The sequence below is a fragment of the Calypte anna genome, chromosome 4A (genome assembly GCF_003957555.1).
Source record: "Calypte anna isolate BGI_N300 chromosome 4A, bCalAnn1_v1.p, whole genome shotgun sequence".
Classification (NCBI taxonomy): Eukaryota; Metazoa; Chordata; class Aves; order Apodiformes; family Trochilidae; genus Calypte; species Calypte anna.
In genome coordinates, this window is record NC_044248.1 from 36,404,131 (window position 1) to 36,417,295 (window position 13,165).

General features: G+C 36.6%; 1 protein-coding gene across 1 annotated transcript in view; it reads left to right on the top strand.

The window, feature by feature from the left end:
- CCSER1 (coiled-coil serine rich protein 1) overlaps positions 1-13,165 on the top strand; it is a 630,536-nt gene that overhangs the window by 383,926 nt on the left and 233,445 nt on the right. The window contains exon 9 of the mRNA XM_030449910.1: positions 2,394-2,471. Coding sequence (XP_030305770.1) covers positions 2,394-2,471 — 78 coding nt within the window. The remainder of the gene's footprint in view (positions 1-2,393; positions 2,472-13,165) is intronic.

Here is a 13,165-nt window from a genome sequence, read left to right on the forward strand (position 1 = left end):
ATTAGGTGTAAGTACCTTCTTCTAGTAAGATGCTCTTTTGTGACAAATTGCAAGTTGTCTACAGTACTGCATGGAAAATGCTTATCTCCATGCTATTTCTAGTATCTTTTAACATCTTCATCTGCCAGTACCTGGAGGAGGCTACAGGAAAGCTGGGCAGGGGCTTTTTAAGAGGGCATTCAGTGACAGGATGAGGGGGAAAGTTTTAAAATGGAAGAGGGTAGGTCTAGGTTGGATATTGGGAAGAAGTTCTGTGCTGTTAAGGGTGGTGAGACAGTGGAACAGGTTGCTGAGGGAAGTGGTGGATGTCTCCTTCCAGTTCAAGTCCAGGCTGGATGGGGCTTTGAGCAACCTGGTCTAGTAGGAGGTGTCCCTGCCCATGCAGGGGTATTGGAACTACATGAACTTTAAGGTCCTTTCCAACCCAAAACATTCTGTGATTTTCAATTTTTTTCAGACGTCACTGTATGTCTTCACCATGGAAATAAAATACACTCTAATATTACTATATTTAATTATTTTGAAAGGTTGTTTAGCATTAATACAATTAAAAGTACTCTTTTAGTACAGTAAAGAGAAGATACTACTTGTCACTATGGATGTCTTTTACTTCTGCTCTTGGTAAAGATGATACTCTGGAATCAGAAATTGGGTTAAAATAGATCTCACTGCATATACACAGTTAAATGATCAGTTCACAGAAAGAAATGGATTTAATTATTCCAGCCTTCCTAATTTTCCCAATTATTGCATGCCTTAGTGAAAGTTATGTTTCTTCTGTGGTTTTTTTGTTGTTGTTTTTTTTTTCAGCATTTACTTCAAAATACACATTTGTGAATCCACAAAGTAAGTTTGGAATTGTTAAATTTTGTCAGATACTCACAATAAGGGGGTTGGTCTTATCATAACATTACATGAACATGGTGTCTGAGACTGAGTCTGTAACTAGAAATTTCATGGATCTTCTGAACAGTAAAATGTTATTGTCTAAATAAGAAAGATATATAACATGGTCTGTTTTCTGAACATGAAATTGCTATGGGCAATAGCAAATTCAAACCTTGTACTAGTAAATTCAAACCTTGAGAAGATTCAGCTTTTCTGTCAGAGATTACCTTTGCTATGAGTACAGTTTTAACTCACAAGTTACATCAGCAAGTCTGTGAGGAAGTTGTCTTGTACCAGTGAAGTGACTGGTTTGTGTTCCAAACTCCTTGTTTGAACCATTGAAATACTGGAATCAGGATCATTTAGGCATTTTTTTCTCCCTGGTACCTGCATGCTTTTGACCAACATTCATTTAATATAGTGAATCTTGCCTTGAAATAAATAACTTTTGATTTTTGAAATATGTAGAGGAGATGCTTATGAAGGAAAATGTAACTCAGGCAATAGCTGAAAATAATGAAGTTACTATGTCTTTATTTCATTAAAAACTGAGATTCATTCAACTTGGGGTTCAGTTAGCTTGAAATTCAATTTACACAATTTTTATTCTACTCTAAAGCAAGATAGTAAGTAATATTAATGCAAGATAGTAATATTAAAACATACTTTTGTAGGTCTCGAGGAATTTGAGTCAAAGATAAGTACTTTGTAAGGATATAGATGAAAAATAAAACTGAATTGCTAAACAGGAAAGCCAATCAGCACATAAAAGGACCTTGTTTTCTGTCTTCATGGAACCTTCCCTTTCTGTGTGCCTTTTCCTACCTTATTTCATGTATTTACAGTTGGTTCATTGTATTCTTTCTCCTGGAAAATAGTATAGCATATGTAAGGGCTTGATGGGGATCAGCATTTCTACTTTAGGAAATTTTTGGGTGAAGAAGAATTATGTTGAAGCAGCCAGATTCTTTGTTCAAGCCTGTCCCAGGATTCCATGCCATACTTCTAAAAATGAGGGACATACTTCTAGTACAGAGGGACAAGGATGGGAAAAGCAGAAATCAGTATGATACCTTGGCTGATGTATTTGCATCAGGCAAAGGGGAACTCATCTGCATGTAGTGATCTTCAGTGGAGTTTGTTAATGTTTCTTTAAAAAATTGTTTCTTTGCTGTTGGGTTGTTGCTGGTCTTTGCAAGAGTCACTGCTGGTGCTCGGTGCTTTGTAGCTGTATCTGCTCTAGAAGATGGGTTTGCATCATGCTTCAGTGACATCCTTCTTGTGGGCCCAGCTCCACCACACTGTCAGACTTTGATTCCACTGTCTGAGAGACAGAGAAGTTGATAAAAGGAAGTTAAAGTAAGGAAATTAACATGCCAGGGAGAATAGATAATAAATCTATTTCTGAACTGCTGCCCATGTCTGAGTTTTCAACTTACCTGAATGTTCGTAGCTGCAAAGCCCAGTGAAGAAAACCATGACACACATTTTATTTTGTTTTACAGGAAAAAGCTCAGTGTTTTCAGAAGGCCCTTGCTTCCCAAGCCGATAAATCCACGCAGACAGAACTCGTAGGCCATGATGTAAGTAGCTGTATTGAACTATATTTTTTATCATCTTTGTGGGTGTTCAGCCTTGTGTCAGCCTGTTTGCCTCTGCTGCTGTTGTGTCCATGAATTGATTTAGTGCAGTATTATGGAGCACCGTTCATCCTTTCCTCTTAAATGATTTTAAAATACCTTCTGAAACATGAGAAGATAATTACAACTATCTGCCAGCATGCCAATGCCCTGTTAAGTTTGTGCATTTCAACAAGCTGAGAGTGAACATAAGTGAATGTGGAGGATGTGAATTAGTGAACTGTAATTTTTTAAACTATTCATTTACACACTTACTGACAACTTGATGAGGTTGTTATGTTTATAATCATCATTTGCTGTCCGAACAGTTCTTCAGTTTTGAAAGATAATGGAATAAATAGAATTTTTCCAAGTGATATTGAAATTATTTTTCCTGAAGAGCATCTGTCAGCATTTCTGCTAGAATGTGAACTGCTAGCATGTATTCTTATGCAGAAACATATTCAAGGAGATTCCTTAACTGTACATTTTTTTTCCCAGTTTTTTAAATGAAATTATTCTGTCTGTGGGACACTGGTTGAATATGTGTAAGAGATTCACCTGTTTAATAGATGAGTCTTCTTCACTAATCCTTGATTAAGAATGCCACAATGTGGAATGTTTAGCACGATACTATTCTGGGATTTGAGCAAAATCAAACAATACTTCTTACCAGACCATTCTGCAAAATAAGGCTGTGGTTCTGCATTGGTGTGTATCAACATAAGCATAAAAAGACAACTGGAATTAAAGAGGGGATTGACATTGTCCTTTCAGTATGTTTTGTTTTAGTGGAGCTATAATGTTTTTCTTCTGAGTTTTTGGATAGTCTTCTGAGGAGAGAAACCTAAAAATTTCACGTTTTAATTTGAAAAATTATTGGAGCAAACTACACTGGTTTTTGTTCAGATTTTTCAAATTTAAGAAGATTTGAGTCAGGAACACTAGCTTTTTTTTAAAGAAAGTAAAAAGGTAGATATAATTATTTTGTTTATATGTATTACTTAACACTTGCTGGTTTGGTTTTTTTTTTTATTCAGGTATTTTTTTTTTAATTTATAGTAAATAAGACAGTACTTTATGTACCATACCTATCTGCATTAATTTCTTGTTCATGGATTGCTAAATATGAACCCATACCTTCTACTGGTTATGTGAAATATAGTCTGCTGGAATTTATTGAAACTGTGAGGTGTACATATTAATGGTGAAAATCTCATTTTCAATAGTATCTGAAAACTTCTTTGCATATTGTAATGTTATATCCCTTTCTTCTGTGACTAATTACCCTTAACAGCTACTTTATTATATCTTGGATTTTAAGAGTCTTTCACTAAAAATAAGAATAAGGAATTTGAAGGGTTGGGTTGTGTGTTTTGGGTTGTTTTTTGTTTGTTTGTTTTTTGGGGGGGGTTTGTTTGGTTGGTTTTTGTGGGGTTTTTTTGTTTGTTTTTGTTGTTGTTGGTTTGGTTTGGGTTGGGTTTTTTTTTTTTCTCCTTTGTCCACTTTGGATTCCCTTGGAGTTTGGGGATGGGGGAAGGTCTGTCATTAAAGTAGATGGTTGCAGATTCTGCACTGAATTAAGAACCCTCTGCCCCAAACAGATACAGTATTCTGGCAAGAGATCTAAGTATTACAGATAATTATATCAAGAATTTTTGAAAAATACCTTCTCTGGCAGGATTCTCCTCAAATTAGAGGAACACATTTTTCAGCTTTACCTGGTAAAATGCTTTAAAATGTCTTGGTTGTGGTCATGTTTTCTCATATATTTAAGGTTTTGTATGGGGCAACATATTCACCTGTATAGGAAATCTACAGAAATAAGCCATGCTTACTGCTGTCCCCATAAAGGGAATTCAGTGAAGAAGAAGAAGAAGAATATGCAAATAAATAGTGCTAAGATTTTCATTATGTTGTTAAAAACTTTTGGTCACTCATGTGCAGCTTTTCTTCAAAGGATGCTATTACAAGTTTAACTGTGTTTCGTTTGAAACCAAGTGGCAATTATATTTGTATTCTTTGCTCTTATATAAAATTTTAAAGAGCAACTTGTAACCCTGGCAGTTAGTATCAGAATGTGCCTAGGTGTGTATAGCTACAAGAATTTTGTGGTAATGTGAATTTAGATTGAATAAAAAAACCAACGAAACAGGTCAGAGAACACAAGGTGTGATTGTCACCCCACTAGTCACACATTCTGGGAGTAGCATACACTGAATAATTAATGTGTCCAGTTTAATGGGTAAACAGAAAATTTAACTTGATTCTATCATTACTGCAGATGTGCTGCTCTAATTAAAAAAACAAAAACACCCACCAAAAAATAAATCAAACCACACACACACAACCAAATCCAGTCATCTGTTTTATTTCTCCTCAATGCAACTTTAAAAGGTAATAGTAATCAGAAGTGTTATCAGGAATTTGTGTAACATTATTTCATCAATATTGTACAAATATTGCTACATGCTTCAGAATGCAGTTTTTCAAACATCCTTAAGTTAGAGCTCCTGTTTAATTCTTTCATGTTTTGTTTCATTGTTTAAACTTAGTAGTTGTGTATTTTACAGTGCAAAAAAACCTGAGACATATTTGCTCCCCCCATAAAAAAAAAACAACCCAAAAAGATACCAAACAAAAAACAAAAAAAATCCCAACTTCTGTTTTATATGACTTCTGGATCATGTTACTGGGGCAGTAACTGAGAGGCTCTTCTTTAGCTTTGGAGTTCATTTAGATTCATTAGTAAAAAGAAATTCTGACTTTGTCTTAGGTGAGGAATTAATCCTTTTGTCCCTAGGGTGTACAGTAATGAAAAAAAGCCTAGCAGCTAGTCTATATTTAGGAAGAAACGGGTGAAGAAGGAAGAAATGCAATGTTTCAAAGGGAAGAAATGTTCTTCTCTTTATGGAGCTGCTCTGAAAAACTTGAAACAGTGTTTACTGAGTGTTTCAGGTATTTGTGTGGCTACCAGAATGGAAGTTAGTATACTAATAAATATAATTAGTTGGTTTCTGGCTATCAAGATGATAAGCAAAATTTGGATTATGCAGTCTCCTGCAATACCTGTAAATCGTTGGATATTACTTTTGGTAGATTTCTGTTTTCTCACACAAAACACATAATGATTTTTCAACTGAAATTTCACTGCAATGCTGTATTAGCAAGTCAGGGGAAGCTGAAGTCTGTAGCAGTAAAGATAATGTTTCTCATAAAGAACTGTTTGAACTGGAAAACACATTGCTTTTAATCCCTTTTTTTATATTAAAATAATCTAATATGAAACTTAATGATGGAATTAAAATAGAAAGTTTAAAATAAGTTTTGGTAAGAAGGAAACCCTAGGTGATTAACATTTACTTTGCTACTTGACTAAACTGAAAGTAAAATACCAAGCCACCTGCCATGCATATTCAAGGAAGACATTAGAAAGTTATCAAGGCTTCTTCAAAAGCTAAATGCTTCCTACTGCAGAATGTCAATGAATCTCCACCTTATAGTCCTAAATTTATATATTGTGTTTCCTGATATGTATACTGAGTATCATTTCAAACGTGTTTGGAGTCTTGCAGGAAGAGCCATGTGCACAATAGGTTCGTGTGAGAGACTGCTAAAGAATAAATAATTAATGTGTCTTAAATAATCAATGTCAATTTATCCTCCTTCACCTTCCTTTGCTTTTAAAGCCTTATTTTATTGAGAGATCAAGAAATAGTTTCCTCCATGCCGATCAGGCTAGTGGAAGGGACCCAAAGATGAACAGATACAATCAACTAGTATTACGACTAATTACAAGATCATGTTAAGCAAAATAATTCTAGTAACAGCTGCTAGCTAAATAGGTAGTCCAAATCCTTCTGCAGGCATCCCACAAACACTCTGCAACATGTGCTAACTCATTGGTAATTGCTTTTCATTAAAACGTGTCTCAAAAGCTGTTGAAAGCTGAATTAAACAATCACAGTGCAGCTCTCTTCTTTCTTTCATCAGAAGAAGCCCAGATCAGCACTGCTTTGCCAATCTTTATCAACCTTTCAATTAAAAGAATTTGTACTCTAATTTATTCTACACAGAGTAGAAATTCCTAAGACATTCCTAAATTCCTAAGAGCTGACGTGGTTTCTGCAGTGTCCTCTCTGTGTTTGCCTTGTGCTGATATTACAGGTTTCACATGTTTGTTCTTTGTCTCATACTGAGAGCAAAGAAGATATAAACAGGTTTTGGACTGACTCTTAACTCATTCCCCATTTAATGAGAGTCTCTTCCAGGTTAGTCTCTTAGACTTTGTATTATGCTTCTGGACTCTAAAGCAACAATGCCAAAAAGTGGCATTGCTTCCAGTCTGCTTACTCTTTGATTTGCATAACTACAAAGATTCCTTTCCTTGGTGATCACCAGCACTGCATTTACAACAGTGATGGATGATAGACTGACTCTAGTCAGAAGCACTGACTCTAAACACCTGAACTACCATGCAATATTAAAATTAATAGTTATTCATACTCATATATTTGTTTTTGTTTTGTAGCTTGCTGTACATTGCCTTGGGCAGCAAGCCTCTCTTCTCAAAGCCTGTGCTCTGCTTTCTGCAGAGCCTCTGTGTTTCACTAGGAGGGAATGGACCACTTGGAGGTGGAATGCTCAAACTGTTCCCTTCCAACTCATTTCTGTGCTCCTCAACATCCCTGGCAGCTATCCAGCAACATTTATGGATGCTGTGAATTAGGTTGCATTGTGTCCTCTAGGACAGGGGCAGGGGAACAGAATACTAAAGTATTTGAACTTCCTGAACTTTCCAATTGAATTTAAATCCTGCCCACAGTATTGCATTATTTGTTACAGTGTGAAATGAGTTGGATTTTGTGGAATAAAGCAGAAATTACATCCTACTTCTGCCTCTTCCCCTTCTTGCCCCACCCTGGAGACTGATGTCAACCTGCTGTTGCATGTTGCTACTAGATTATTTTTCTCCATTTATGTTTTTCCTCTCTGAGTTTGTTTTCTAACATAGAGAATGAAATAATGCAAACTCATGCATAATATAACTTGGTTTAATGCAAAATTATTACTTTTTAAAGTACCTTTAGAAATCAAATAAGCCATTAACTATTTCATTGTACTTCTGTGTACCTATTCAAATCTGGATATCCAAGTCATTCTTGGTATGCTAATTTCTTTCCCACTTTCTCTAGCAATCATTTTCTCTTCTCATGTCCAGTTTCATTTTTTAGTATAAAAAATTAATATAAAAATACCCTTTCGGAATCTGTGTCTTCTAGCATGGAAGAACTTGGGTTGGAAGGGACCCTTAAAGGTCATCTGGTCAAACCCTCTTGCAGTAAGCAGGGAAACTCAATTAGATCAGCTTGTCCTACTTGTGCAAATTTTGTCAAGCTTTTCTTCCATTAGTAATGAAATGCTGAAACTTTTTTTGGTTTTAATGGTTGTCTCCCACCAACCCTTGTCTCAAACATCTTGCCTTACCATCAGAACATGTTACTTGGTGTTTGAATTCCATTTAGCCATGAAGTCATGAACAATAATGAAGTTTTACAGTGCTTACAACTGGGATAAATGGTTCAAGTTACTAGTGCTGAACTTGCCAGGGAATACTTGCTTGGGCTGAGGGTTTGGGGTCTGGTGCTATACAGAAAGCAATGCAGGTTTTCATATAAACTTCAACAGTAACTGGGTCCTGGGACCAAAACTGAGACATGCTGTATGGAAAAGACAGGCTTCCACTAATCCCTTTAATTCTGGGGCTGATTACCCACTGGAATTATGCATTCATTTTTTCTGTCTCTAGGAATAAAGAACAATAAAATTTCTGTTATTTAGTGGTATTTAATTAGTATGAACGATCTTCAGTTTTGATTTGTGGAATACAAGTTGGCATCTGGCTACTTGTGTAAATAAGCTGTCTGCTGTTTAAATATTTGTAGTAATAAGTGACTTGATAATGTAATAGCTGAGTTTCCTTATAGTCCAAAATTTAAAAGAATACTGTATTAGTATCTTTAAAAATATTTTTTTCCTTTAATACACACTGCAGTAACAGTGCAACATTTTTCTCCACTCTTTATCTTTCAAATAATTTTGCTTTTCTCTGTCACAGACTTCTTCTGTCTTAGTGTCTGCAGTTATGTTGTTGCTATCTTTTAAAGCTCAATAAAATGTGAGGTACTTAAAAATACTGTCACTAACTTTAGCTTGGGTATCTTGAGGTGAAAAAGGAAGAAGCAAAGGTATGTAGTTTTTCCTACTTAATCATCCTAGAAGCTTTTCTGAAGGTTGTGCTTCTCCCACTTTTTCTGCTGTAGCTTCCATCACTTTCTTCTCCTTAGAATTCTCCAGAAGTTAACTTTTTCATTTAAGTGTATCTATCTAAACTTTATCTTATTTCTTATTTTACTTTTATTTCTGTGTACAACTTGCCAAAATATTATTGCAGACTATATTTTCAGCATGTTATACTGCTTCCATCATAAAGATACCTGGCAGTTCATGATATCTTTAAATGAGCAGTTGTCTTAAGAACTAATAAAATGTTTTACTACATCCATTCTGATCTTTTATGCTAGAGATAGAAGGAAGTAGGACACTGACAAACAAGACCTTTCAGTAGGTTTTTTTAATTGAAATTAAAAAAACATGCTTGTACCATTAGATGATACTTTTTTGATTCTGTTCATGCATTATGCTGAATTCCAGCAGTGTTCTGTTTGTCAGGCCAGAGAATGGTTTGGAAATACCATAGCACCACTGAAATCTTTTGACTTTTGTTAAAAAGAATGAGTTGAGAATTTAGGAAAATACATTCCATAACATTCAAAAATTGTCAATCATAGCAGGATTTTGTAATAGGTTTTGAGTGTATATTCTTAGAAGTGATAAAATCTTGGATTCACCTTGAAGAAAATATGAACAAGCAAAACTCAGAAATGAGGCATGGATATCCACTGTACTGTAAAGCAACATGTATAATGTTTGTCATATTATTATATTGGAATGGGTGCTTTTTAGTGCAGAATGATCTCCTTACACAATTTTATCATAATGTGGAAATATTTTCATATCGTGTGCATGCTGCATGTAGATTCTTTCTTTTAGCATAAACAAGCTCACTCTGTTGACATTTTCCCTGTACAAACATGGCATCTGATGTACATATCTGTTTTCTAGCTAGTACTGTGTCAGGCAGAGGCTGACGAGTCATATTTCTGTTTTCATATTCATTGTCATTGAATTATTATGTAGATCATTAGTGTAAAAGAAGCTTTACGATTACATGCTGCCTGCATGACTGCATACAGTAGAAATGATCATTTTTCATTTAACTTTGTCTTGCCATCAAACCATGCATCTCTAAGATTTCATTTTATTTCTTTTCTTTGTTTTTCTTTTGTTTTTGTTTTTTTTGTTTTGTTTTGTTTTGTTTTTAAAGGCCCTGTGGAATTCTCCATGCTCTGAAGGCTTAGTTTACAAACCTATCAGCATCTCATTGGTTCCATCATTGTTAAATTAAAAAACAACATCTGGACATTCTGCACTTATGGATTTAATTAAATAGTGGGGTATATGAAATGAGCTGCAAGTTACCCTTACTGGCATAATTCTACTACTTAGTGTAATATTTGTATTATCAACAGTCAAACATCACATCTCGGCAGCAGTATCTTCATTATTAAGCATATCTATGAATAAATAATTAGTAAACGATCACAAAGTTATTATCTGAAATAAAAGAAAATTATTCTTACCATGTTGTGCCCTTAATCATCCTTACATGATTAACTACAAGTTAGAAAATACTTCAGTGCTGCTTGTCTGCTGGTTGGAAAAAATACGTCTTCAAGATCTGGAAACCTAAGGGAAATATTAGTTTAAAACCTTTATTTTTTGTCTTCTAATGTTTTGCACTGTTTGTGAATATAGGGTCAATATGTCTCAGTTTGTGGTCTATTGGATGAATGTTTGTAATGATGTAAGTAATTCTTATGTGTGATTCGAGAGACATTTCCATGGGAAATGTAGTAAGCTTTTGCAGAATTGCCCAAGCTTTATCCCAGGAAATAGGAACACTGATACTAAAAACATACACTCTGATTTTTTTAATGCTTTGTACTAATATCTTTGCATTTTATCTTATTTTCTGAGTACTTCAGGTTCTAAGAGATGTTGCTAAGACAGCACTGATGTGAGAAATATGAGTGTAGTGTTTGCTGGATGGGACTTTGTTCCTTGAGTGGACCACTGTTTGTCACAGTTTAGGCCCAGGCGGTACCAACCAGGCCTCTGCTCGCTCACCCCCATCCCCTGTGGGATAAGGAGTAAAAACACCTAAAGAGCCTGTTAATCCAGACAAGGACAGGGAGGTCATCTCTCCTCACTTACGATATTGGGCAAAAAAACAGAGAGATTCAACTTGGGAAGAAAAATGAATTAATTTAATATACAAGGAGAAAGAGAAACCCTGGCCAGACCTGAATCCCTTCTTCCCCCCCCCCCCTCCCCTCTCCCCGGTCCCGGGTCACTTCACTGCCGCCTCCCCCTCAGGGCACAGGGGACGGGCGGGGGGGGTTCAGGGTCAGTTCCCCACACGGTGTTTCTGCCGCTCCTTCCTCCTCAGGGGAGGACTCCTCACATTCTTCCCCTGCTCCAACATGGGGTCCCTCTCACGGGAGAGTCCTTCAGGAACCCCTGGGACACGAGTCCCTCCCGTGAGGTGCAGTCCCTCAGGAACTGCTCCAGCCCGGGCTGCCCACAGAGTCACGGCTGCTTCAGGAACAGTCACCTCCTCTGACACGGGCTCCTCCACGGCTGCAGAGCCACATCTGCTCCTTCATGATCCTGCACTGGCCGCAGATCTACGTCTGCCCAATGTAATCCTTCATTGGCTGCAAATCCAGGTCTGCCCCGCCATGGTCTTTCAAGGTCTGCTCCAATGTGCTCCACTCTCCATGGGCTGCAGGGGCACAGCCGCCATCTCACCACAGGCTGTGGGGAAACCTCTGCTTGGGCATCTTCTCCCCCTCCTTTCTCACTGGCTTTGGCATCTCTGCTCTGGCATTGCTCTCACCTCCTCTCCCAGTTTTTGAAGTGGGTTTTTTGCAGTTTCGTTATCCTTTTCTTGAATATGTTACTTGGAGGGGCACATCCAGCTTCCCATATATGCTTGGCCTTGGTCATAGGCAGGGTCAGAATTGGAGCTGGGGAAGCTTCCACGGTCTTCTCACAGGAGCCACCCTTGTGGCACCCCCCCCTTCCAATGCACCACAGCACTAACCCAGGGCACTGTTGTTGTCCAAAGGAAAAGCCAAGGGGGGAGAAAATTCCTGGTTTATGCTCTTATTAAGCAAGAAATCAGAAGCAAACTGGAGAGTTCACCATAAACCCTGCCACCACTATTAGTTGCTTCATTGTTCTCTTACCCGGGATTGACTTCATTCACCTGAGGATGTAGTCTACAGCCACCCTTACCAGGTAAGATAAGAAGATGTTTGTGCCTGCAGTATTTTTAATCCTTTCTGGCTTATACCTTTGCTTACTAAAAAGAGATGATACTTGAATGTTATTACTGTGCCATTTTGATTAAGCCTTATAATGTAAATGTTATTCTACTGGAGGAGCTGTTTAGCACCTGTAGCTTTAGTTTCAGAGACATCCTAATCTCACTTAAATTAACATTTCAGCAGTTATTCTTAAATGGATCCAAACTGAAAATAAAAGCAGTCTAAAACTAAACATTCATGCAGCTCTTCATAATGAATGAACCCTCTTCACAAGTGATGTTGCATTATGTTGGCTGTTTCTGTACCACTTAACATGGTTTTATTGTTTATCAATCTTGTATCATCTTTTCCTCTTTTGTTCATAACATCCATCTTCAGTATTGTCTATAGCCCCTTTGGTCAGGCTTTCTGAAAAATCCTTGCATGCATAGTTGTTACTATATTTGTTGGAAGTATCTTGAAATACCCTTGAAGTAGCAAATAATCTCAAGAAACAATGGAAATGAGCATGAGGATATCATCCTTTTGAACTTAACCTTCCTGTTGAACTTCATCTGCTAACATTCTTTTTACTCTTCCTTGCTATTAGAAGTCATTGATTAGTGTAGAAATGTTTCATGCTGTCTGCCATGCTTTTTTTTTTTTTTCTATCAGCATCTTTATCATGGTAGTATTTTCAGTACTGGTAGGATTCTGTTATCTGGAAGCAAATAGAACATTTTCCATTGTCATGTTGGCACAAAGGTCTGTATTTTTCTTAAAGAAATGCATACTGGGAATGGAAAGGGTGAAAAGACTGTTAAGTCAGTTCAAAGAACAGCAATGGAAGGAAGAAAAAAAACATTTTCACGATTCTGATGGGAAGAAAACTAGTTTCACTTCCTAAGTAATAAGCTTTATATCTATTACTCCTAAGTCTGTGAAAGAATACTTAAAATGCTCAAAAGTTGGTGTCTTTCCAAACCTGTGGCCTAACAGAGTTCAGTGCAAAACTGAACATAGCCCTTTGACTTTGGTAGTAAAGAGCATAAGAGTTAGGATTTTAACTTCCTCATGAAATGAAATGACCTGTCATTTTCAATAGCTGCTTTGCAATTTCTTTGTTTTATTTTTATTGTTCTAGAATTTTACAGATTGGTATGA